Source organism: Ambystoma mexicanum, chromosome 4q, assembly GCF_040938575.1.
Source record: "Ambystoma mexicanum isolate Mex_15411 chromosome 4q, UKY_AmexF1_1, whole genome shotgun sequence".
Taxonomy (NCBI): Eukaryota; Metazoa; Chordata; class Amphibia; order Caudata; family Ambystomatidae; genus Ambystoma; species Ambystoma mexicanum.
The window spans coordinates 975,180,995-975,208,920 of NC_090928.1; the positions used below are offsets into that span (position 1 = coordinate 975,180,995).

The 27,926-nt window shown below is 47.1% G+C and overlaps 1 protein-coding gene across 1 annotated transcript; it reads left to right on the top strand.

Annotated features, from left to right (window-relative positions):
- Positions 1-1,378: 1,378 nt before the first annotated feature.
- LOC138467133 (chymotrypsin-C-like) lies at positions 1,379-27,084 on the top strand. The gene is made up of 8 exons (XM_069607238.1): positions 1,379-1,479; positions 7,067-7,155; positions 7,242-7,339; positions 11,303-11,422; positions 17,985-18,121; positions 18,361-18,506; positions 24,781-24,933; positions 26,975-27,084. Exons 1-8 carry the CDS (start codon positions 1,440-1,442, stop codon positions 26,990-26,992), a joined length of 801 nt encoding a protein of 266 aa, XP_069463339.1. The 5' UTR covers positions 1,379-1,439; the 3' UTR covers positions 26,993-27,084.
- The last annotated feature ends 842 nt before the right edge of the window (positions 27,085-27,926 follow it).

Below are 27,926 nucleotides of genomic sequence, written 5' to 3' on the forward strand. Positions count from 1 at the left end.
ATATAATCAAATGTAACCTGTTTTGCTAGGAAGTGGCTTTTGAAAAGAATTCTCTTTAAAAATCTATTAAATAAAAGCATTGAGCGAGGACACTGTTGTGGGACCCCATTTGGTCTTCACTGAAGATGATCTAAACTTAGCGAGGTTCACCAATGCCAGAAAAGGTCAGAACCGTGCGACGGCTCAGGGTACAACTATTGCCACAATCGACAAAGGAGGATGGACTCATTGACGGTGTTGAACGCCACAGAGAGATCCAAACGAATTAACATGCATCAGATTGCCTGCCCCACAACGTGGCGGATGTCACTCTGCACCCATACCAGTGCGCTCTTGTGCTATCAGCTGGCCTGATCCTTGACTGAATAACACTATGATATTCCTCCAGGAAAAGACTAGGGTTCCTCACACTACACAAGGCCATCACACAGAGCCCTGACATATCACACAGAGAGATTATCAAACATGGAGAGGATCATTTTTATATTTCATCTATTTTGTAAACGGTCACATGGCATTGTCGCCACACCAGAACGCAGAAGCCAGTCCTACACAATGGCAGATCATTTCAGTAGCATTAGTGTGAGGGGATGACTTCACTTCAAAGACTTATCAGGAAAGCATAGTATTTGATGCCTTTTTGGCTGTGTACTGCTTATTGACTGTTCCGCTTGGTTTTTCTTCTATGTAATGCTCTTAACTGCTTGTATATATGTGTAAAATGTAAAATGTATCTTTGCTGTAACCTGTAACTGTCTTGCAAAACATGCGCCCAGATGCCCCCGGGCAAGGTGCGAAGTACAAATAAAATAAATACAAAAATACAAATACAAATAAAATGTTAAGTGGTCATGTTGTAGTCATATATCTAGGTTGCCCCATATTCCTTGGTCTTGGACATTCTTTTTTTTAAATCTTGGGGCTATAATACTTTAGGATTATAATCAGAGTTTATGGGCATACTGCTAAGCTTTCTGCCCACATCAATCCGCGCTCTAGGCAGAGCATTTTAAACATCGTACCCTAACCACTTATACTGACTTTTCAAGGTAATTAATTGTGTAACCTCAACACTATGGGCCTGATTCACAGAAAGGTTTCATAATGGCGCAGTACCATATGAAAACGCTCTGTCAATTAGGCCCTAAATGTACTGGTTTCTCCAGGTGACTGTAAACTGGACCAAAGGTGCTTGTCACCTTGAATACACAACATTTAAACATGAACTAAATTGGCCAGCAGTTATCAACTACTGTATATGAATAACTCTATATCAAGCATCCCCTATTAATATTTGACAGACAAAGCTACATTAACCAACACTCATTCCCAAGGACAGCGCATTTTTTCTCCTGTTTGAGTGACAGCCGGGCCTTTATCTGACAGACGTTCACACTATAAATACCCGCTGGTTTCCCAGTCAAGTCGAAGCCGCAACAATGTTCAGGTTTTTGCTTGTCGCTGCGCTCGTGTGCTGTGGTGAGTGCTTTTGGCTTCTGCCCTCTCCTGAAATGGAGGCATTGCATGCTCTGGCTGGTCTTTTGTGGCATTTGCATCTACTTTACGTGCTGTTCTCATGAATGACTGCCTTATTCCCTTTGTTCAGGAGGTAGCGATTTGTGGGTTCTTTCTTCCTCTTTTGGTTAGTTTTCCTTGCCTGACACTCAACTTTATCTTATGTCTAACCTTAAACTTTAGAGAAACCTTCTTATATCCCAACACGGACGAAGATTTGATGGATGCCTTCAAGCTAAAATCTTGATCCCAACCACCGCCAACTCTCAGATCCCACCCTTAAGGTTGAACCCCTGACTTCAAGGTGTTGACCACATCCTGAGTTATTATCCCCCAAGAAGACCCTATTGCAACCCACATCCACGATTTTCTGAGGTTACCACAGACATGACCATTCCTCAATTTCCGCTTGACTCTATTGTCCATCTTTGCCACACATACAACAACTTTGCCCACGAATCCTACAGTCTCCCCTGCAAGCATGCTATATCCCATTCACTCCCAGATGTTTTCAGACTCATATAAATGACTAGGTTCATTCCATGTTCCACACACTCCTGTTCACCCTGAGCCTTTTCTTGCCCGCAGGTTTTTTTTAAAATTTAGATTTGCTTTATAATTGAGTGAGATTTATAGAATGCAGACATTCGAAAAATACAAACAGCGTGACCCGTGCTCTAGGACAACCACACCACATCGCCCAACTGCACCCAACATGGGACCCCTTATTTGCTATTTCCTAACTTTCATGTACCTCTTGAGAATGTGAATCACGCCCTTTAACTGGCCCTCATTCTCAGCCCACAACAACATAATAGCTTGACTGTAGAGTCTAAAAATCCAATGTGGGTGTCAATCCTCCATCATTTAGAGTTCAGCAGAACACCGGTATCCAGTAATTTTATCGCGGCCAAAAATAATGCAGCAAAAAATGCAGAATTTGGTTTGACATTTTTTGCCACTATATATGTGGGGGGTGAGGAGGGTTAGGGCAATAATTTAGTTAATGGGGAGTATGTGGGGGTTTGGGGGGTTCTCCCCCGCATATAAAATGAAAACAAAAAGAAATCTGTATTTTCTGTATTTTTTGCAAAGGTAAAAAAAAATCACATAGAAGCCAGAGCAACATATGTACAGTCCCAGTATTTGCCCAATTCCAAAAGTAAGTGTCTCTCTCTCTCTCTCTCTCTCTCTCTCTCTCTCTCTCTCTCTCTCTCTCTCTCTCTCTCTCTCTCTCTCTCTCTCTCTCTCTCTCTCTCTCTCTCTCTCTCTCTCTCTCTCTCTCTCTCTCTCTCTCTCTCTCTCTCTCTCTCTCTCTCTCTCTCTCTCTCTCTCTCTCTCTCTCTCTCTCTCTCTCTCTCTCTCTCTCTCTCTCTCTCTCTCTCTCTCTCTCTCTCTCTCTCTCTCTCTCTCTCTCTCTCTCTCTCTCTCTCTCTCTCTCCCCCCCCCCTCCTAGCAGAATGCAATAGTACATGGATTTGTGATGTTGCCAAATGGTGGGTTCTTGAACGCAGCGATAAACCTTCTTCGGAAATGCTGACAGTCCTGTAAAGCACGAATTACTAGACACAAAAGGGGTTGTGTGTGGACAAATACACTAAGCATTGCCAACGGGCACTCCAATAATGTTAGGGACAGCACCTGAGAATAGACACAAAAGGGGTTGTGTGTGGACAAATACACTAAGCATTGCCAACGGGCACTCCAATAATGTTAGGGACAGCACCTGAGAATAGACACAAAAGGGGTTGTGTGTGGACAAATACACTAAGCATTGCCAACGGGCACTCCAATAATGTTAGGGACAGCACCTGAGAATTGTCCTCCATTGTCTGAGAAGCATAAGTAAATTAGAAATCTTTAAAAAAGGTGTGGCCTTTGTATCTAGAAATACAAAGAAAATACCGGAGGGAGTGCCCTGACATGCGCAGTCGAGTTTTCGATCTATTACAACGTGTACCTGGCATGAAAGCAGAAAACTCTTCAAAATGCGAGGTTTTATTAAAATATAATTACTCAGTACAAAATCTACCAAAACAAAAAGTAGTCAAATTAAAAGCAATTTAAGGGAGGTTAATGCACATTAGAATCCCTTTAAAATAGCTCAGCGTGTTAAAGTGCCTGCTGTAGAGATATGCTTGTACCCGCAAAGGGAATCTGGAGCTAATAACGGTACTGCAATTTGCGGTACCATTATTAGCGCCTTCCCCATTCCCATTGAGCCCTATGGGGGCTCAATGGGAATGGGGAAGGGCCCTGGTGAATGGGGAATTACCGGTCCCGCCAACCTTGGAATGGGCCGGTAATAGCTCCATTCACCAGGGCGGAGTCGGCAAGGTTTTGGAGGTAGCACCTCCAACCTCCTAATGAGGCCAATTCCAAGAACATTGATGTTTCTAGTATTCACTTTTGCCTAAGTTAAAAATGGAATACACGCGGTGATCACTGCCAAAGCTCGGAGGCCACAAATCATGGGGTTGGCAACAATACAGGTTAAGCATCATAAAAGCAGGACTGGGGATGAGTGTGGGGGGGATCACTACTGCAAAAAGCACCTCATGCTGAGGGGGAGGTGCAGCAGGAAGGGGAAACTGGCAAGAGGGTAAATGGGGCTGAAATGGTGTATTCCTCCATTTTAAAAAAGCAGGGCAAAAAGAAATGGGCATTAATTCTGGGGGTCAGAGTCATTTCGGCATTAATGATGTTAAATAGCTGTGCCCGTCCAAAATGTGGCTGAAATATGCCTTTTTCCTAAATGGTTGTTGCATTTCAGTACTTCAGGCCTAGAGATGGCAAGTCTTAAGAATACAGAGAAGGGCAGTTTAGTGCGCCTGTCCAAACGGAATGCAGTAGAGTTTGGGGCACATTGTGCCTGCAGTGTAGGAAGGCGGCTTCGCAAGGCACGTGGCGTGCTCGTCGAACCCACACGATGGACTCAAATGTGTTGGGTTTCATGGGGTGCACGTGCAAGCGTAACTGGGAGTCAACAATGGTGCACAAAGAGAGGGTGCAATAATATGGATTCATTAGAAGATGAACATTTGAAGGGTGCCTTGCACTTTGAGGCCGGGTTAGATAGGGAAGGGGGACAGGCAGGAGATACGAGCTACGGGGGTGAGAGGGAAGGGGGACAGGCAGGAGATACGAGCTACGGGGGTGAGAGGGAAGGGGGACAGGCAGGAGATACAGCTATGGGGGTGAGAGGGAAGGGGGACAGGCAGGGGATACGAGCTACGGGGGTGAGATGGAAGGGGACAGGCAGGGGATACGAGCTACGGGGGTGAGAGGTAAGGGGGACAGGAAGGGTGATACGAGCTACGGGGGTGAGAGGGGACAGGCAGGCGGATACGAGCTACGGGGGTGAGAGGGAAAGGGGGAAAAGCAGGGGGATACGAGCTACGGGGGTGAGAGGGAAGGGGGACAAGCAGGAGATACGCGCTACGGGGGTGAGAGGGAAGGGGGACAGCAGAAGATACAGCTATGGGGGTGAGAGGGAAGGGGGATAGGCAGGGGATACGAGCTACGGGGGTGAGAGGGAAGGGGGACAGGCGGGAGATACAGCTATGGGGGTGAGAGGGAAGGGGGACAGGCAGGGGATACGAGCTACGGGGGTGAGAGGGAAGGGGGACAGGCAGGGAAGGGGGACAGGCAGGGGGATACGAGCTACGGGGATGAGAGGTAAGGGGAACAGGCAGGGAGATACGAGTTACGGGGGTGAGAGGGGATAGGCAGGGGATACGAGCTACGGGGGTGAGAGGGAAAGGGGAAAAGCAGGGGGATACGAGCTACGGGGGTGTGAGGGAAGGGGGACAAGCAGGAGAATACGAGCTGTGGGGGTGAGAGGGGAAGGGGGACAGGCAGGGGGATACGAGCTATGGGGTGAGAGGGAAGGGGGGCAGGCAGGGGGATACGAGCTATGGGGGTGAGATGGGAAGGGGACAAGCAGGGGGATACGAGCAATGGGGTGAGAGGGAAGGGGACAGGCAGTGCGATGCGAGTTATGGGGGTGAGAGGGAAGGAGGACAAGCAGGGGGATACGAGGTATGGGGGTGAGAGGGGAAGGGGGACAAGCAGGGGGATACGAGCTATGGGGTTGAGAGGGGAAGGTGGCAAGCAGAGGGATACGAGCTATGGGGTGAGAGGGGAAGGGGGACAGGCAGGGGGATACGAGCTATGGGGGTGAGAGGGGAAGGGGGACAGGCAGGGGGATACGAGCTATGGGGGTGAGAGGGAAGGGGGACAGGCAGGGGATACAGCTATGGGGGTGAGAGGGAAGGGGGACAGGCAGAAGATACAGCTATGGGGGTGAGAGGGAAGGGGGACAGGCAGGGGGATACGAGCTACAGGGGTGAGAGGGAAGGGGGACATGCAAGGGGATCCGAGCTACGGAGGTCAGAAGAGGCAAAGGAGATTTCAATGTGACTTCTGCACTCTCTGACCATAGGTGCCCGGACGTGTCAGAGGAGAGGAGGATTCCAGTGTCAGAGGAGAGGAGGATTCCAGTGTCAGAGGAGAGGAGGGTTCCAGGGCAGCAAGGCAGAGTGGGAAATCAGGTAGAGTGGGATCCACCAAAGACAGGTCCAAGAGATCCCAAGGGCTGGTGATCAGAAGTTGCATGTGTTGCCAGAGACTGCCAGAGAGCTGACTCGAGATTGGCATGTGGCGGCCACTCACTGTAGAGCCCGACGGCACTACCCTGTGATGGTCTTGGTTCCTTCCCACCCTGTGTTAAGGGGTCATATAGCACCTTGAACCCACTTGCATAGTGCACCTACGCACGTGATCCGGTTTTAGTGAGGAAACTGCCAGGCAAGTCGCTTCATTATGGGTTTCCCACCCGGACACCGGCAAACGGAAATACCGTTACCAGCACTTCTCTGCCAGTAATACCAGCAAATTACAAGTGCCAGTATTCACGATAAGACCCCATTCCCATGACAGGCGGGTATTCTGCCACAATTACCAGCAACGGTATTACCGTGTTAGTAATACAGGCAGGAGATTAATCCGGCAACCCTACTGGCAAAGTTGTAGTTGGCCGGTCTTGTAAAAGTGACGGGAAACGTTATTAACGGCACTTAAACACTTCATGAGGGCCAAAGATCTTAGGGTCTTCCTATGCAAACTATGTACTGTGACAGTGGCAGTGGCCAGTGAAGCCCCTTCCCATTATGAGCTGCAGAACCCCACTAGAAAGTACTCACACGGATCTCCACTAATATGCACTAATGGAAATCCAACTTACATCCCTTTAAACATCACACACGTTGCCACAGCACTTTGAACTTGTTGGACAATCAGAATTTTTGGGTGGACAATTTCAACTCTCACTATTAAAGGATGCAAGCAGGTGATGGCCTTTTGTGTCCATTTCCACAGTGACATGGTGTGTGAGCTCGAACTAAACACTTAATCTAAATATGCTTTGCTGTTTCCTTGTTTGTACACTGAGTGTGCTTAGAAGCTCCCTGTAGGTGACTTCAAGTGCTATAGAAACAATATGCACGGTTACTTTAACCTATCAAGGTCTTTGTGTCAATTTCCTCTGTAGCCTACAGCTGTGGCGTCCCGTCCTACATCCCCAATATCTCCAGGGTGGTTGGCGGCGAGGATGTGAGGCCCAACAGCTGGCCCTGGCAGGTAAAAGAAAGAAGAACCTTTTCCCAGAGGTGCCCCTGGAAGTCAGGCAGGCAGAGGCGGGACTAACCACCTTTTCTCCATTCCAGATCTCACTGCAGTACCAAAGTGGAAGCAATTGGGCCCACACCTGCGGAGGCACCCTTATCGCCCCCAACTGGGTTCTAACAGCTGCCCACTGCATCGGGTAAGAAACTTTGTGCAGACCCCAGAGTATGGGGGCGGGGGCAATTGACAAAGTTCTAAGATGCCATCACAGAAGAACTTTAGGTGGATAAACCGGGGCTTGGCCGAGGACGATCCCTCTGCTGGCCAATGATGTTGCCAATATTAGCACCTGGGGAGTGAGAGGCCGCCAGTCAGGTTGCTCGTATCGCAGGCTGAATCCCAACAAAACACACTGCTGTCAGCACCCCGGGTTTCCAGATTTAAAATCTGGGACGCTAATCGCAATAACACAAGCGATCCAGTGGGGTGAGGGGGTCGGGTGGTAACGGTGCTGGGGCCAATCGTTAAGGCCCTTGCTGTGCTCTGGCCTGTAAGCTGTGTCCGGCCCGTTACCGCCAGGATTAGGTGTTATCGTTATATTGCAATTACTTATTTCCACTGTTGGTGCACCCTCTCAACAGTCCTTTGTAACTCTCTCTCATCCAGATATGACACCCATTCCAAACTAGCCCCCAGGAAACCCTCTGGAGGCCCGTCCCCACTCATTTTCCTTCTCCACCAACCCCCTTCCTGGGTCTGCCCTACTCACAGAGGCCATTATCAGCTGTGCCAAAAAAGTGCCAATAGAAAGCCGATCCCTGACTCTGTTGACATTTTTTTTATTTTTTTTTATTTACATGTTTATTAAATTTTAAAATAAATACAACACAATGTATACAATCAATACACGAACATACATAAAAGCCAGGATCATTTTCTTATGCTTGTACAAAATCAATCTCTCCATTCTAGATACGTGTCTTAAATCATCCATCCATTCTAAATATGTTGGTCTAACATCACATTTCCATTTCCTCAAAATAATTTTCTTGGCAGAATTTGACATTTCTGCAAATAATAGTGTAAAAAGTTGGTGTGGCCCAGCGCAAAGCACATATGTGATGTAGGCCCCCATGGAGTTTATTAAATGGCATCAGTGAGATGAGTGAAGGCCACTGAAGAAAGACTAAAGTACCCAAGTTCATAGGCATACTGGTTTCATAAATGTAATCCAAAAGAAGGGTCTCTGTTTTAGCTAAATTCATGGTCGGTATCTGTTCGAAATGTTAGGCTGGTGAGATATAAGCACTTTGAGACATAGAGGAGACACTTTTCACACCTCTCTGTCAAAACTCAACAACTGCTTAGACGATTAAGAGCTAACTGGGTAGTACTTTCAGTGAAACAATGCTTTTAAAATAAGAAGTAAACAAACAATTCATGTTATTGGGCCTCATTACACGGTAGGCGGAGAACCATGGCGCTATTAGCGCCATGGTTCATGCCGGTAAAATACCGGCACCGCCTTGGTGGAAAGGGGAATTACCGCCCCATTCCAAAGTTGGCGGGGCGGTAATTCCCCCTTCCACCATTGCCCTTCCCCATTCCCATTTTTGCCCCATAGGGCATAATGGGAATGGGGAAGGCACTAATTACGGCACCGCAAATTGCGGTATCGTAATTAGCTCCCTGGGTCCCTTTGCGGGTTGGGGAATTTAACGCCTGCTTTTTGCAGGCGTTAAAAACCAAGCCGCAAAGGGACCTCGTAGTAAGGCGGTAAGGATTTACCGGTACCGTTAAAATACCGGTACCGGTAAACCCTTACCGCCTACCGTGTAATGAGGCCCATTGTGTTAAAAGCATCAGGGGAAATGGATGGAAATCCAGCCTAAATGTTCTGTTGACATCTTAGCATATCAGCTGCCCACGAGTAGATCGGCAGTCCATCCCGGTTTTCCACACATTCTTGATTGTGTGCTCAGCGTTTTTTCAAACCTATGCAAGGCCTCTCCAAAGCAGTCACTTTTCAAAAGCCATTGCAACATTTCTAGAAGCTGGCATCTTTCTGCCCCGGGATCATTTGCAACACCTGCGGTGGATTTACTGATCCTTCAGAGAACTGATTCCTAGATTGGGACCTGCAACAGGATGAGGTCTTGAGGGGGTGATGCCATTGCCAGGATAGCGCATGTGTTGCCTGCCAGCTATTAAGAGCACTCTGGCCCTTCCTCAGGCATGTATGGTACAACTGAAAGTTAACAAGGGGGGTCCTGGGAGTCCCTCTGCCAGACATTAGTCATGGTTACGAGAGATTTACCCAGAGTCTTTAGCTCACTATCTTTCACAGAGAAGAAATATCCCAAACATATCCGTCTTTGTCCTGCCCTGGGGCAGTCCAGCCCCGAAATGCTAGGCAATTCTCCTCTGAACAAGAGTACCAACAGCAACCCCAGACAACAACAAACCCAGGCACGTGTTTCGGTCTGGTTGGACCTCATCAGTAGGGTGGAACTGTGCCTCTCTAAGAATAGTGAGCAAGGGGTCCACGTCTGGATTCCCCCCGTAACGTAGGGTGAGACCCAAAGTTACTTAAATATGCAAATTAACAAGGGGGGTCCTGGGAGTCCCTCTGCAAACATTAGTCCTGGTTACGAGAGATTTACCGAGAGTCTTTAGCTCACTATCTTTCACAGAGAAGAAATATCACAAACATATCAGTCTTTGTCCTACCCTGGGGCAGTCCAGCCCTGAAATGCTAGGCAATTCTCCTCTGAACAAGAGTACCAACAGCAACCCCAGACACGTGTTTTGGTCTGGTTGGACCTCATCAGTAGGGTGGAGCTGTGCTAAGAATAGTGAGCAAGGGGTCCACTTCTGGATTCCCCTTGTAATTTAGGGTGAGACCCAAAGTTACTTAAATATGCAAATTAACAAGGGGGGTCCTGGGAGTCCCTCTGCCAGACATTAGTCCTGGTTAGAGAGACTTACCCAAAGTCTTTAGCTCACTATCTTTCACAGATTCCTAGATTGGGACCTGCAACAGGATGAGTTCTTGAGGGGGTGATGCCATTGCCAGGATAGCGCATGTGTTGCCTGCTAGCTTTTCAAGACCATTCTGGTCCTTCCCCAGGCATGTATGGTACAACTGAAAGGCCAGCTTCCTTTGTCTCCACATTTCTTTTTGTTGATTCATGAACAATGACAGTACATTCTAGATCCATGTTGCAGCTTCCATTACCAGCGGCTATCCAAGTCCTAAATTACCAAACCTCCCTAGGCCCCACACAGCGATTCAATGCAAACATAAGGCAATATCCATGTAACAGAGAAACCAGTTATGGCCTGGAATGTCCCTTACTAGACTCCCCTCGGCCTCCAATGAGACTCTAAGGTGAGCTCCTGTTAATAGGGTAATTTTGATACGGGTCCCAAATTTCCGCGACGCACGCCATGCTTCCATACCATAGCGTAGCATGTACCTGAGAAGGCGGACCCTTCCGCCGTGCTCTAGCAGAAGGCCCATGAGCTTCCAGGAGTAAGCTTGGATGTCACTCAGATCTCACAGTAGAGCGATTACAGGGACAGCTTCCAGTTTCATACCCCCCATCCTTTTCAGGACCTCTGCCCCAGCACACACACCCAGGACAAGTGCGGGAAGTCTGCTGAGCCCCCTCCCCACCTGTCTCACACAGTGGTCCCTGGGCAGTATCTGTGTGAATGAGCGTGTGTGTAGTACCTCTTTAGAGTCATTCGTGACGCCTGTTATCGCAAGCTTCATTTTTAGGGAAGGGCAGTCTTTTCCTTCTGACAGTATGTAAAAGGAGAGTGTGTGATGGGTGACCTCAGGAAACCTGTTGCCTGCTTCACATACGTTCTGATGCCATGTTATACTGCATAAAAGGCCATTGCAAGATGGCGTTATGGTTGAGCCATCTCTCCATGAGCCATTCGTTGTAATTGCATTGTATGATGTGTGAGAGGAAAACGCCTTTTGGACGCTAAACACAGGCAAGAACTTACAATCTAGATGGGAAGACAGGCGTCCATAGAGCTTCCCCCGCATTCTCTGAAACCCCACTCATCAGACCTCGAAGTAGCTGTTGTGTGACCACAAGGAACATGGTTTAAACTCCTCTTTTTTCTAAATGTCTCAACCTTGCAGCTCTAGGACCTACCGCGTCGTTCTGGGAAAGCACAACCTGAAAGCAGAAGAGGAAGGTTCAGTCGCCATCAGTCCTGAGAAGATCATTGTCCATGAGAAGTGGAGCTCCTTCCTGATCATGTATGTCCCGCTGCGTCAATGCGCATGTTACAGGGTGGCGCAGCAGCGTGCTCCTGCTCCAGATCTGTTGTGTAGGGGAATGTTGGAAGGACACTTGGCTGTAGTTAGTGCTGTGCATCTTCACAGCAAGGCAACATTACACTATGGGCCTCATTACACAGATGGCGGTAAGGATTTACCGGTACCGGTATTTTACCGGTACCAGTAAATCCTTACCGCCTTACTACGAGGTCCCTTTGCGGGTTGGGGCATTTAACCCCTGCTTTTTGCAGGCGTTAAAAACCAACCCGCAAAGGGACCCAGGGAGCTAATTACAGTACCGCAATTTGCGGTACCGTAATTAGCACCTTCCCCATTCCTATTATGCCCTATGGGGCAAAAATGGGAATGGGGAAGGGCAATGATGGAAGGGGGAATTACCGCCCGGCCAACCATGGAATGGGGCGGTAATTCCCCTTTCCACCAAGGCGGTGCCGGTATTTTACTGGCATGAACCATGGCGCTAATAGCGCCATGGTTCTCCGCCATCCGTGTAATGAGGCCCTATGTGTGTGTGCGCCGGGGCGCATGGCAATGGTATAATGCACAGCAGCAATTTGCTCTGTTAGCTGCGAAAGAATCACTCTGAGAATACATTATTCCTGCATGATGACGTTTCAATACACAACATTATTGCTGGCACTGTAGACTGTCCTGCAATAGATGTATGGTGGCGCCTTTTTGTTCCATTTGGAGTCTCTAGACTTCCCCCTTCTCCCATCTGTCAATTCCCAGACCCTTGTTGCACACAGTGTACAGTGGCCCTCATTACAACCCAGGCGTTAAGGGGTTAACGGCGCCGTAAAAGGTGGCGGCGCCGTTAAACCCTTAACGCCTGATTACGAGGTCCCTTTGCGGGTGGCACTTTAACGCCTGCTTTTAGCAGGCGTTAAAAAACCAACCCGCAAAGGCACCTTGGTGCTAAGTACGGTGCCGCAATTTGCGGCACCGTACTTAGCGCCTTCCCCATTCCGATTGAGCCCTATGGGGCAAAAATGGGAATGGGGAAGGGCCATGGCGGCATGGGGAATTACCACCCCGCCAACCTCGGAATGGGGCGGTAATTCCCCATTCCGCCATGGCGGAGTCGGTAAGTTAACGACATGGACCATGGTGCTATTAGCACCATGGTCCAACGCCTGGGTCGTAATGAGGGCCAATGTATCAATTTGAGAGAGAGGGAATGAGTGTCAGTGCGCACGTGCGTGTCGGAGATAACATTTGATGGTGGCCAAGTGAGAATGTGAAATGCGTCACCTGCGGGGCCAGTGGTATAAATGCAGGGAGCAGGCCAGGCTCTTGCGGCTTCTTAGGCCTTTTCACGCTTTGATATGAATTCCAAGGCTTTGTTATGCCTTTCATGCCTTGTTATGATTGGCTATGTGTGGCTTCAAGATTGTCTGCAACCCTCACCAACCTCCCCATCGAGGTATCCAATGACTGTTCTCTGCAGTAACCTGCTCCGTGTTCCAAAACACAATGCGCATACCAACTAACACACACACGCCAATTGAACACCCCTCACGATATGCATAAAAAAACACAACACTGCAACTCTCATACGACCATACATGCATTGTCCGTCTCCCGCCCGCTACCCGAACCCACCGCCTCTCTTTCAGATCCGCAAAGTGCCTGGAGACCATGCAAACAGTAGAGAACAGTAGAAACCCCAGTAGCTTAATGTGCATTTGTGTTTGTATTACTTGTTCTTTGGCGCTGTAAGTTTAAGGGTTGGCACAGTACCTGTTCTGCTCTTTCAAGCCTCCACGCCGGCAGAATAGACAGGAAGTGGGCCTCTTTCCAGAACACCTGTGTACCTACAGAGACATTGATTAATATTTTAGTATTCGCACACACCCACTGCTCTGTCAATGCACCTCGACTAGCAACACATCCTGGGGTTCCGGTATTAGGGTTACATGAACAGCTCTACGCATCGATCTCAATCGTGTCCTTCACCAAATACACATGTGTATTCCTATATGTTTACAACTGGGTCACCCTCATGACAAGGACCCCAAACACAGCTCTGTCGATGCATCTTATCCTTGGCCTCAAGCCCAGGGACTGCATATCTCCAGCTCTAAAATCTCTCCATTGGCTCCCTGCTGCTGCGATGATCAAGCACAAGACACTGCATCATCCACAAGGTTTTCTGGGGCCTGGAACCCTGCTACCTCCAACTCTCTCGCCCTAAATATCTCCCTGCTAGAGCCCTTTGGTCTTCTAGCTCCAACTCTCTGCAGATCAGATGCTTTTCCAAGCAGAGAATGGGGGAAGAAGGGGTAGATCTCTCTCTTCCGCAGGAGCCTCCCTCTGGAATGGCCTCCCTCCTGCTGCTCTCAGATTTGAACCAGATCTCCTTAAGTTCCGGAAGCTTCTCAAGACCCTTCTTTACTCTTCTTCCTTTCTTCTCTCCCTCCCCTGCTAATGTGCCCCTCTGCCGCATTTTGCCTGGCTGGATGTTTCATTCCGATTCAAACAGCGCACCAAGCCCTCTTGGCCCAGTCTACCCAAGCACCTCAGTCTCCCTTGACGCTCCTGACCCTCCCTAACCTGCACTTTCCATACCGGGCTCCCTCCCGTTGCACTAGCCGGCTGGGCCTGCACCCCTATTAAGCCCATCCTGCCCCATCCTCACACTTAGCATGTGGACCTTCATGGTGTCCAGTTAAAGTACCGAATACAAAAGGATCGAATGCAAAAGGGTCGACTCAATTTGACCTAAAACAAAAGGGTCACTTTTTTTGGGGGGTTTCTGTTTTGGAAAAAAAGTGGTTTTTATCACAAAAAAAGGTGTTCGGGGAGGGACCCGGGAGGGACCCCCCCCTAAAAAAATGTTTTTCAAAATGATTGGACCCTTTGGTCATTCAATCCTATGCATTCGAAACTTTGACCTAGAGCCGACCTTCATTCCGCTGCCCACTCTGCCGCTGTCCATCTTCTTCATCAACTGCATTGGCTCCCAGTGCATAGCCACATTGAGTTTAACACTGTGCATTACTCATCGGGCTATGCATCAGGGTGGGGCCCAATACCTGCAGGCCAAGCTTATTCAGTATGTCCCTACTAGGTGCCTGCCATCCGAATCCCAGAGGCTTTTGGGAGCCCCCGTTTCCAAAGAAGTCGGATGGGAGGCCGTGTCTTTTCTAGTCTTGTGCCTATTATGTGGAATAAACTCCCAAATCGCTTGCGAAATATTGCCGACCATCTATTATTTTGGAAAGTATTGAAGACTTATCCTTTCTAGTTCTGTAGCAGCTGAATTTGGCAGAGGCGAGGGTGCAGTTCTTTTCAGCAGCCCACATTGTTTCTCTAGTGCCTAGATGCTGATAGCCTTAGTAGCATTTTACAAATGCTGTTACATTACACTACATTCCCCTAGCACTTGTCCACCTGGCCTCCCCTTAGCACTCTGCAGAGGCGTAGACTGAGCGAACAAACCCAAACCAAAAGCTATGTGGGCATTTACAGATGTTAGCTTCAGGCTCCACTTGTTAGACAATCCTGGCTACGCCTCTCTCACCTAGCCCACGGGCCCTCTTCTGACCTTCCACCTCGCCCCAGCACTTGCACGCTCACCACTCTGACCTGCACTTCCTTTCCCTCCTTAGCATTAGCGCATTCTGCTCTGACCGGCACTCCCCCCACCCACCTCACCACTACCCGACCCTACACTTCTTGTTACAGCACTTGCACGATCCGAATCACACAAGGCTTAGTATGACCATTTTTGTTATTCTTCATTCCTGCCCCTCTCCCCCATTTGTCTTGTTGCACCTTGAAACACCATTTGCTTTATAGGCCCCTGCCTGGTATCTAGTCAATTCATCTAAACCCATTCCATCGAAATTATTGCATCTAAAACCATTCCATCTAATGCATGTTTTTGTGGGGTAAAGGGTTCGTTTTTGTTCATGTGCTTTTTAAAGGGTAAAAAACAGGGGCTTGGGGGAAATTATTTTAACCAAGAGCCACAGAGAAAATAATACTTTGCATCAGATTATGGCAGTATTAATCAATTCTCTGGTCAACGGAATTCGGCGGGAGATAAGACTGTAGTGAATTCTGAATGTGGGCTGCTCCTCACTGCAGATGCCTAGATTTGCGAGCAGACGGCAGAGCGTTGATACCCACATACCCACGTAAAGGAGAGACCCAACAAATATTGTGGTCTGCATTGAAAGCAAAGGGCCACAGACCATGTGGCCAATGACCAGTGTGTGAACAAACTAGGAGAACACCAACCAAAGACATTGGGTGGCACACGTCATGGGAACAAAGATACTAAACTAACTGCAACCCCTCAAATGTAGTTCATTTTATTAGATGCCCATGTGGTCTAAAATATGTGGGTATGACCAACCTACCCATAAGAACACGAATTACGGAACAAGTCCTGCATTAGAACTAAAAAATGGACAGCCAAGATGGTGGAGCATTATGTCACACTGAAGCACCCACCAGAATCTTTCATGTGGACTGTATTGGAGAAGGTCAAGAAAACGGCTAAAGGTGGCGATATGATTAGTATGTTACTCACAAGAGAGCAACAGTGGATTTTCCGCCTGGGTACTGATAAACAGGGTTTGAATGAATCTATGTGTTGGCAGATCCTGGCAACAATATAGGTAGGACTTACTATCGCGAACAGTTTGTCCCTTAATATTTAACTCCTTCTGTAGCTAAGACAGAAGTGAGTCTTGAAGAAACCAGTGTGAATACTGCAGTCTCCCAGAGTTGCTGTTAGCTGTAGTTTGTACTATTTGGATTTTGTCCGTCACGCAAGAAATTGTCTAGGATAGGATAGGAATAGTAAGAAATGCTCTACGAAACAGGACTAGAGGCTCTATCTTGTCCGTTTTTTCATTCCAAGTTTCCCCTCAGATTAATGAGTTCATTATGGACAACATAGGCCAAACAATAAGTTGACGGACAAAGAACGTTAATAACTGTGAAAGATCACTTATTGGAATGATGCCATCTCCACTGAGGAAAGAGGCGGGCTTTACATGTAATTTCTCCGAAATAACGGGCCATATTGTAAACTTTGAACATCAGCCACTATGGGAACGAGTAGTAGGGTTCCGTTTTAAGATGGCCAAAGCTAGTACGAAGGAATCATAGAGGATGCAATTGTAGAACAGAGTTAGGCTCCCGTTAGCAGAATGACACTGAAGTTGGTGAATATTTAAATACTTAACTAATTCAGGCCGGTTGCTTCGAACCAGCAGTAGAAGTGATGTCGGAGAAATGACACGCAAGGTAAGGTGTGGGGCGGCGCAGTGGTCTGAAACTAGTAGAAGTACAGAGATTATATATTTGGAGAGAAGGGTTTTGCTGTGGAGTCAGACAGCATGAACTGAACAGATGCACCGTTAGAGAAAGTGATGGGAGAACTATATAGTATAGACTTATGTCCCGCATGAGAGGTGTACGAATAAACGTATGATTAAATGCAGCCCTTTCATGGGTGTTTAGAATTTATAGTAGATGGACTTTTCTTTAGTAGATATAGGAGAATCCTTCTTGGTTTGGGGCTAGAAACGAATAATATCATTGTACGAAAGGATTTAAGATAGGGCGCTCACAGTGACTGCAAATAAGACTCAGGAGCGGGAACCCCTCTCACCAAAAGTTCATATATAACCTGTATGTAACCATTTCTTTTCCCTCACACGGTTTTAACGCACATTCTAACCTCGAGTAAAGAATCTTCGTTTAACCAAGACACCCTCTTGCCTCCAGGCTGCTAGCACACTTTACAAATTAAAAAAATAACATTAAAGAAATAAATACATAAATAAACAATGTGGGGAGAGTGAAGAAGTTACAGTGAGAAAACGTTTCAACCGCCCCATAAGGACTGAATGATTGTATAGAGATTCTAAGGAAGTGTATCTCTTTTTGTGTTTCCCTACCGGTAGATGTCACTGTTGAGCAGTGAACTGTAGGGATACCTTTGGGGTCACTAAAATAATAGATTTAAAAGAAAAATATCCTAAGGGTCTAGGATTTGTATGTTTCACAGCTGAGGGGGAGTGACACAATTGAGTGACTTCCCACCCGTGTGAATCTTGCAGTTAATGCAAGAGTATTTAAATTTGTTTTACAATTTGTTTGGTTGTGGTTGGGTGCACATATATACAAATACTCCAAAAATGCTTTCTTGGAAAAACTCTTAAAAAAACACTTTTTGATGAAAGAACCATTGTTGAATCTAAAAATTGTAGCAGCAGGCTACGCTCTCTAGTCCTATGCACTGCTTGGATCCCAGCACCGATGTCTAGGGCCGGGTGATCTAGCCTTTCTGAAGAGAAATACAGCCAATACCAGGCAGTAGGAACTTAATACATGAAGATGGTTCTCTCTTTTGTTGTGTTATATAAAGTTTGAGCACTGTTGAGTACCTGTTTGCTCACATATACAGCCTTACTGTGTGCAGTGTGTTACACCATAGAAAGCCCCAGTGAATGCACGAACAACATTAATTAATTGTCACATCCGGGTTTTCTTGCAGAAATGACATCGCCCTGATCAAGCTGGCTGAGGCCGCGCCTCTGTCCGACAAGATCCAGCCAGCCTGCCTGCCAGAGGCAGAAGCTTTGCTGCCCAATGACTTCCCCTGCCACGTCACCGGATGGGGGCGTCTCTACAGTAAGCAGCTGCTATTTTTCTCCCTAAATCAACTGTTGCTTTTGTATATCCCTTTTCCACTATTATGAAGTCCATAATAAAGACCAGCCTCAAATATCTAACCTTGATTGGACAGGGGAACCAGGGGCATCGCTCAGTATCATAAGTCATTCCGCCACACATCAGCCACCTTACATTTTTCTGTCTTTTTCAATACAACAGTGCTGATGCCAATCAATTTGTCAATTTCTCTGTTTCAGCCAACGGTCCAATTGCAGACAACCTGCAGCAGGCTATGTTGCCCGTGGTCGATCACGCCACATGCAGTCAGCGTGATTGGTGGGGTTCCAACGTGAAGCCCACTATGGTCTGTGCCGGCGGTGATGGGGTCGTGTCTGGCTGCAATGTAAGTACATTTGATAATATGACTGGACACTGTTTGACCCAATCATAGGTTTTGTGACTTTGAGTTCTAAAGATAATTCGGTATCTTGCATAAATCACTTCCTCCACGTGACTTAGTGATGAAACCTGTTAACATGGGGTGGGGTGCTCACCTTCTTCCAATGTATCGCGTCCAGTGGTCAATGAAGCAGCAAGAGTGATGTCATTCGTGAACAAATTCCAAACACTTTTGCGCACTGTGCATTACCGCCCCACACCCCACCTAAACATCACCCTGGACTACTGCTTCAATTTATCCTATGCTGATATACCCAATCCACCTTATGCACCCCATTGCAACCATTGTAATGCTTGGTATCTGCAAACACCAGAGAATACACCTTGCCAAACTCTGGCTGCAATGCAAGCCACATTCATTGGGCAGTGGGCATTGTACACACACGGTTGACTTTTAGGGCCCGGCCCATGCTTTAGAAACACCTCAAATCAAATGAACAATACACATTGTCACAGTAATGTGTCAGTAGAGCCTGCTGTAATGTAAGGTGGAAGAGAGCACCCTCCCAGGAAGTGGGGAAGGGAGTCAGGAAGTGAGGAAGGGTGTCAAGAAGTGGCCAAGAGAGTCAGGAAGTAGGCACGGGAGAAGGGTGGTGGGTTGTGTTAAAAGTAGAATGTTAAACTGCAGTCCAGGAGCTCCGATGAGTGAAGGAGGATCTCTGTTTTGGCTCGGCAGCGTAGAGGAGGAAAGTGAGGCTTAACTTTTTAATACATGAAGGTAACGGTTCCAAGTAAACGCTAAAACGCCAGGACAATCCTTTGGCGACCCTGTAGTGTAGGTGCTTCAAGGATGCGAGGAAATTAACTATCTTAAACTGAGCGGTTCGTCGGTTAGGAAGGTCGAAAGTCAACTGAGGTCAGTCCCTTGTATTTCCATGAACTGATATATTAACCATCTCCCTCCAAGGTAGTCAACCTAGGGATGGTAATAATGCTGAACTCACATAAACATTAATCACAAGAATAATATCCGGAATGCGGTGCAACACATACAGCAAAAGGGCTTCACAGTATTATAAAGTGTACCAAATAGAGTTGGTGAAATCAATATTTAACAAACAATGAGGGTGATGATCAATACAGTCCTATACGTTTCAGGGCCACAAACCCCATCATCATTTTTCTGCAAATTACAAAGAACAGCATTGTGTTAGAGCCTGCCATGAACTTATATTCCAGACCAGTAGTTTAAAAATCAAAACAGTAAGAAGAGAACTCCCCCTTACCGGACACCTGGCTCGCCTGTGCACACATCTCCTAACGGCAGCGAAAATCGCACTAGCCCAACTTTGGAAGAACCGTACAGGCCCATCAATCCTGCTGTGGTGGGCAAAATGCTGGGACACAGTAGTCGCAGGGAAGATTACAGCCCTACAAGCAGGGAATCTGAGTAATTTTCAGAACACCTGGGCCCCATTCATGGACTTCGCAGAACAATTCCCAACCCTCTTCCGCAGACCCCCACTTACCCGCTGGCTAGGATAACTAAGACCCCATGAAACACCACAGCAATAGAACCTCCCTCCCCACCTCACCTCATCACGGACTGAATGGAAGAATAACCCAGAGCCCACCCACCCCGACCACCAAACTACTAAACTAAGAAACTAGCATACGATGTGTTGTAACAAGAACCTTATGAAATGTCAGATGTACTGTTATACGTAAAAATGGCAATAAAATGTTGCATTAAAAAAAAACAGTAAGATGAAAAACTGCCCAACCTTTATAATGGGCACTTTCACAAGAAAAATACTGACCTACATGAACAACAGGAATTCGAGTTTCTGCATATTGGTTGTCCATGTGGCCGCATAAAAAATATCCATCCATTACAACCTTGCACCCAAGGCGCATCACCTTGGTTTCTATCCCTCCCACCAAGAAGACAAGGTGGGCCCCTGCATCTTCTGGGAAACAATAGGGGTTGTAAGGGCGAGCTATGGTGCACCCTAAATAGTTTATGCAGCAATATCGATCCACCCTAACTGTGCTCAAGGCACACCCCTATCACCAAAAAGACAAGGAGAAGCACAAGGGCACTTGGGCACCAGTAAGAAGGACAAAACGTACCATTACATAAAAAGCCGATACAGCCACATTCTATGAAGTAGTCACTTAAAAGAATACAGCCACATTCTATGAAGTAGTCACTTAAAAGAATAATATAAACTAAACTTCAAAAGACTGCAGTGAAATTATACAATGGTGAAAAATTACATTATTCTTAAAAACTTAAATCATACGTGACTCCTTACGTTACGTAAGGCACAACCATTGCTCTGCAATGCTTTCTGGTGTAGGAAAGGGATCAGGGTTGAAAGCCTGCGATCCAAATCTTCGAGGGAGAAAAGACCGAAGATTATTTTTCAGAAATAATCTTCGGTCTTTTCTCACCTGAACATTTACAACTTGGCTCCCACCACACCCCCACCCAAAACCCCACCCACACCCCCACACCCAAAGCCCCAACCATACCCTCACCACAACCCCACACCCCTACTTACCTTATGTCCCTGCGATACCTGTTCTCGTTCACTTCTGTGATCGAGAACTAGCACCGCAGGGTTCTTTTTTTTTGGGGGGGTGTCTGCGGGGGACACTCCCTCTTTCGTTTTTCTTTTTTTGGCTATTTCGGGATCGGCTGCAGGGATTACCACCACAACCCCTGCTCACAATATAGTGAGCAAAGGTGCAGGGGATACCCATGCAGCCCCTCTAGCCCCCTGCACCAAATGTGTGATCGGGTGGAACCTTTCGGCCATTCGGAATTTTTGAATGGCTGAAATTCTTCAAAATCACACATTCAGTCATCTATTTTTGGTAATTTTGGCCAATTCCGTAGGAAAGCAAATGAAAAGTGCCCATGAATGCTCAAGCTGTTAATTTCAGGGTGAGGACTCAGTTTGATGTGAAGGACCCGATGGTGCCAACTGGTCCCATGCCATGTAGGTCACCTTCAGGCAGACCTGTATTTTCAGATAATACCACATTGGTTCGAAACGCATAGCTTTGCTACATCTACTAAAGAAACTCACTCTGGATCCCGACAACCTTGGTAACTATCGCCCCTTCACCCATCATCGAGAAAGCGGTAGCCGTACAACTGCAGCAACACATTCACGCAACAATCTCCCTCAAACCTACCAATCCGGGTTCAGACCCAGATGCAGCACCGAGGCAGCAACCATACAGGTGGTTGACGACACCCTCAACATCCTGGACAATGGCCACCCCTTACTCCTGGTTCTACTTGACCTCTCGCCCGCTTTAGACACAGTAGACTACCAGGCACTCTACATCGGCGCACAGGGATCAGCAACCTTGTCCTACGCTGGTTCAAGTCCTACCTCACCAACCGCCAGCATGTTCAGATTGACTCATCTAGATCGTCAATGCTACCCGCCACCTGTGGAGTCCTGCAGGGTTCCAGCCTCTTCACAGTGATCTTTAATCTATACATGGAGTTGCTGAGGAGCCCTCTTAGCCACACACACCATCCATACACAGCTAGACCTCAAGATGAACTCCATCAAAGACATCCATAGGCTCAAAATGGGCCTCTCACTGATCCAGTCTTGGATGTCCAGTGCATATTTGAAGCTCAACCCCTCCAAGACCAAATTCCTACTTCTCACCAATAACAACAAACACCCAGACACCCTGGCTATCAGCCATGAACTCTGAGGGCTTCAAACACAAGCTCACCTTCTCTGGCCAGTCCCTTAGGTTCCACAACGACAAACACATCTCCTTCAAGACACACATAGTTAAGAAAACTCAGACAGCTTGGTATCAGCTCTCCCTCATGTGGAAAGTCAAAACCTTCCTCCCTCTGGACAGATTTAGATTCACCATCCAAGCACTCATCCGATCCCACCTGGATGGGGGCAATGCACTCCTCGAAGGGCTCCCGCCATCCTTCCTTGTGACCCTGAGAAGTGTCCTTTATGCGGCTGCACACCTTTTCAAGGGTCTACACGGATACGACCACATCACCCCAGCCCTCATAGACCTTTAAATTCTCCCACTTCCCACACAAATCACCTTCAGGTTTTGCTGCATCATCTGTAAGGCAGTCGCCCTCAAGTCACCAAGCTACCTCACGGAGAAACTCAGCATCGCCGGCAGACAGCACACCACCAGAAAACAGTACACGTGCAGACTTGAAATCTGCCGCTGCAAAAAGGAAAGGGCCAGAAAACAAGCCTCCTCTGCCTCCTCCCCCTAAGCATAAGACTCGCCCCCCAGGCTCCTACAATTCAGAAAATAACTCAAGATCCACCCCTTCAATCAATCTCTCCTCCTAGACACCTAGGCCATCATGTCACCCACTGCACCACCTGACTTGCAAGACGCTGCCTACCGTCCAGTACAGCTGTACCCCATCTCTGTGCCCCCCTCCTATCCTACCCCGCTGTATATCTGTCTTGTTATCTCTATAAAGCTTATGTGTCTCTATTGTTGTCTACTTCTGTAAAGCGCTCTGTTGCTTCTCATCTCGAAGCTCAATGAATACGGTAATAATAATAAGAAGAGTGCTGCTAACACTGGCCATGAGGCCGGTTGGTTGCAATGAGGCCATCTTACCTATTTTAGAACAGTAACATTGTTTGTGGCAGGTCTTAGAATTTGCACTTGCCACTAGTCATTGGCTAGTGATAATTAACTATCGGCAAGTAGGAAATGATGTGCTTTGTGCCTGTGAAGCACTGGGAGTCCGGGGGGGCAAGTAACTTTTTATGCCTAGCTAGTAGCTTGCAACTTGACATTTTTACTCTTATGTTAGGGCATCCAGGAGACTGCCTACGATGCAAATTAATATGTCTCCTACTGAAAACCACAAACACTGAGATTTTAATTTTCTCGAATATCAAATTGTTTTGTCTATTCACATTGCCCTTGGGGATGAAGTTGCTCAGTTATTTTTCAAGTCATTAGACTGTGGCTATAGCGCAGCTGCTGGCTCAGTACTGAGCCTCACTTGAGGGGCAGCCAGAATAGGATGTTTGCCGGCAGGGTCTTGCGACTTGGTCACTTAAATAGGACCCAGATTATTACCTGTCATTTTTAGGACTGGGCGAAAGTGGGCACTAGAGGCTGAATCAACATGTGCAGCACTGAGTCTTTAGCTATGTGGTTAGTTTCAGGTGTTGATATTTGGATTAGCATCAAGTTCACAGGAGGAGAGGTGTTGCGCACACCTCTTGTATTAGCTTGAAAAGGTTGTACACCGTAATGCTTTCACTGATAAGGAAGATTACTTTTTCTAGTTTTCCATATACAGGATTCTTGGCTGCCCATGGTTGATGCTTGACTGGCTTGTTGGTTGGACAATCCTGTTGGCAAAGGGGAGTCACTATCCGGAGACCAGTACAGGAGAACAGCAGCCGAAAGGCACAACAGCCCACTGTGGTCAACTTCTATAGGTTTGCCAAGTAACAGGTATCTGTGGCTCGCTGCAAAACACTCAACTGAGCCAAGGAACTGGCTTCACTTTGCCAGCAGTATTGTCCAACCAGAAAGCCAGTCACCCATTAAACATGGCCAGCCAAGAATCAATTTAGCCTTGAGAAAGACCCTGATGGGTTGAAACACATGTCAGCTGACCTACTTAAATGCTGTATATGAAAAACTAGAACAACCTCCTCTTCCTTATTATCAGTGCAAGCATTATGGGGTCCAACCCTATCATTTCCAGGACTGGGTTAGAGGCACACTCTCAATCTGATCAAAAAGAGTCTTAACTGGAGATGTAATATTTTCCTCAAAGTTTTAGAGTTAATAGTCCAAGACCATAACTTCAGCTTTGAATTTACATTTAAATCTTTTATGATCATTGTGCTATATCCTTGTGTAGAACCAGGAAGAGAGGTGTAGATCCATGTAGAGATATCCATGTTGATCTACATAGATCCATGTGGGCCCATGTACATGGCGTATCCCACTCTTAGAGGACATAGAACCTCAGGTATGCCTGTTTTTTGTACAATGATCAACTGGTCTGGTGAAGGATGACAACCAAATGTTGGGGGCCGTCACCTAGTGTAGGTGCTAGTTGTTTAAATTGCAATGGAAGATATGTTGATAGGGAATGTGGAATGATAGATGCTATTGGAAAACTGTTTTCAAGAATGCAACTTTCTTTTATTCTTAAGGCCCCGTTGTGAATGGATAAGCTGGGGGAACTAAATTCACACCATCTTTTCTTGTGACAGGGAGACTCTGGTGGCCCTCTGAACTGCCAGGGAGCTGATGACAAATGGGAAGTTCATGGCATTGTGAGCTTTGGCTCAGGTCTGAGCTGCAACCTAGCCAAGAAGCCTACCGTTTTTACTCGCGTCTCTGCATACCACAATTGGATCAACGAGGTGTGTATTTATGCTGTTCCTGTGAACCCAGGTGTAATTTAGATCTCATCATTGTGGATGAAATGCTGAGCTGCCCTATTTGCGTTCTGTGAATGTTCTCTCATGTACACTGTAACATCCGCATGGTACATGGAGTGTTTTGTCTAGATGGGCATCATGAGTCCCATGGCAGAGTATGCCCTTCTATCTAAGCGAGGTGGTAGTATTATACTGCTCATGTAGCATGCCACCGTGGAGATCAATTGCAGAGTGTAATGCCTCTGCCAGGGGTTGTATTTACAGAGAGCAATTGGTTCTACTAATGGTGCAGTGGGAGCATTGGTGCTTCTTAAACTCTGCGGCAGAAGTCAGCTGTCAGACGAGAGTTGGGTGGTGTTGATCCCAGTGGGGGGCTTCCACACCTGATCAGCTCAAACATGGTCAGTCAAGTACCCCAGGAGGTATTGCCAGAAATAGGAGGGGTAACATCAGTGGTGCCATACAGTCCTGCTCTTCGACTGCGGATTACGCCACTGGGAGAGGCTGTTGGGAGAGTTCATTTGCTTGGGGTTTGCCTTCATGCAAATTGACTTTGGTTATGTTGCTACTACCAGACGTGATGATCCCAAAGGCAGTAGGTGAGAAAGGCACTCTTCCCACCTGGACCCCATGCATTATGTATTGGGTGGGAGTTCCCCTCTGGCCATAGTTGTCTTCTGCCGCTGGCAGTCGACTTTCACTCTCTGCACATGGGGTCCCTTTACAGTAGGCTTTATAAGTTCTGCAGAAAGCAGGGTCTAGTGCCATATGTGTGCTTCACACGTGTGGGTAGTCTCTATAGATCCTCTCCAGTGCAATCCATGTAACACATCTAGTCAATTAACTTAGCCCCGACACGATAAAAGCTGGTGCCAGATGGCTTAGCTGTCCAATCCCTGCCAGGCCTGAAGCATTGCTGTGCTAAACTGGCCCATGGAAACAGGTCTCCCCACACGTTATGCCTCACGCCTTGCATGAGTTCTGTTTCAGAACTATTCAGAGTAAGCTGATCAGCTTGAGTCCATATCTTGAAGTGCTCAGAGGTCCCATTTGTAGAGTGTTGACCAATTCTCCCCCTAGAGACTGGAATAAGAGGAACTTCTGGCCTATTGATGTGCAATCATGTGCAGTGGTAACACAAGAGACAGATGTACATTCTCAAAATGTGCACTCCACCTTGTACATGGCTTTGGAGCCCAAACTGTGAGTGGTTTGCAGCGGTACCTGCGTAACTCAAATCACCAGGCATCATACTGGCACTGCCAGGGGCCTTCTCCTCATGATCAAAGTCAGCAGCATAAACCCAAAGAAGACAGGATACCGCCTGCAGAACCACCCTTTCCTGCTACAGCAACGGTAGCGCAGTCCTACACTGGGGAATTAGGGCCTCATGAGGAGGTGGCTGGATTTTCATTAGGTAATACTGCCGGAGGAAGTTACCACCTCCGTCAGTGGTATTTCCGAGTTTACCACCGGTGAAGTTGGCATTTCTGTAATACCTCTGCCAGGGGAAACCATGAAATGTATTTTTTCAATAATCTGTCTGCATTACCACCTTCATTGGTGGACATTTATATGGTACAGAAGTGGATCACGCCACCACTGGACATTTGTGTTAAGGCAAAAAGGGGTACATTTGACCCCTTTTATGCATTTCGTGGGTAAGGTGATGACGGGGGTATCAGAGATGCCCACCTTTTCAGCCCCTTACCGTAGCCCATTCTCAAAACTTGTTTTACTTTATTGAAGGGAGTGCCTGGTCTTCACTTCTGCACAGTAAACACAATTTTTAAAGAATGTTGGAGTTACTTTGGAATGTTAACCTTGAAAAAATAAGCAGACTTTGCTCTGAAAGTCCACCTGGAACAACGCTGGTGGTGTTTGACCCAACGCTGAACTGTGTGGATGGTAAATTTGGTGTTATTTAGCAGATGACTTTACCGCTATCCCTCAACTCTGCAGGGAGATTATGGCACTCATTCAATGTCCTGTCTAAGCTCGCCTTCTGTCTCCTCTTTTGCAGAAAATGGTTGCCAACTGAAGTGGGCGAGGAAGCAGACACCACCACATCATTTGTAAATGTCATAAATCCAATAAACCTGGATGATCAAAAGCATCCTAAGAACATCATTATTGTATTGTCTCTCTTTGCCTCCAAGACCCTAACATGATAGTTCTTTTAATTACAAATACACATAGTTATTAGGATGCAAGTTAATGATGTTTCCTTAAAATAAATCTTACTAGCTATAACATACGCCAACCTGGCACTCTTTCTTTCTATCTCTCTCGTTATCCCGCCATCTGTCTCTTTGCATCTTGCTCTATGTCTCTGTCACTCTGCGGGTGAGGGTTAAGTGTAAATTTGCTAGAGCCACCCCAGCCGTTGCTGAGAGTAGCCCCCTGGAGTGGAGGGGCAGTGCTTTTTCTGGTTAAATGTTGGAGGGACAGAGGCATCCCCTGCGGTGCAGACCATTCTGGTATTTGTAGACATGCATTGTTGTAGTGTGCGCCCTGCTGGACGGTTTCCCATCACCTAGTCCACATTGCTAATATGGACTGAGGGAATGGAGATGCGATAGGGTCTGCACAGAGTAATGGGGATCTGACAGACCTTGTCAAGGACCCGACTGTGGAGCCTCACACACCCCGTCTCCTGAGAACAGACATCCATAAGAAATGATACATAAAGGAAGATGTCAGACATCATACAAAATAATAAAAGGCCAGATGTATGTTTGTCAGATGCAGTCATGCGCAGTAGAGACTGCCCACTAGAGGGAGCTGTTGCCTTAGGAATATCATATTAACACACTGAACAATTCTCTCCTCACACACATTAGCCCATGCACACAGGCTTTCACACTAGTTCTTTAATAAACGACATATTGAGGGGAAAGGAATAGTACCAGATGCTGACCATGCGGAACATGCATGAAGCTTTGCACCCAACATTCAGTAGAGTTGAAGTCTTT

What these genes read in the sequence shown, in the direction of transcription:
- LOC138467133 (XM_069607238.1), top strand. Translation starts at nt 1,440, where the DNA reads ATGTTCAGGTTTTTGCTTGTCGCTGCGCTCGTGTGCTGTG. An exon ending in CCAACAGCTGGCCCTGGCAG is followed by an intron (nt 7,156 to 7,241) that starts GTAAAAGAAAGA and finishes TCTCCATTCCAG; the next exon opens with ATCTCACTGCAGTACCAAAG. An exon ending in CGGATGGGGGCGTCTCTACA is followed by an intron (nt 18,122 to 18,360) that starts GTAAGCAGCTGC and finishes TCTCTGTTTCAG; the next exon opens with CCAACGGTCCAATTGCAGAC.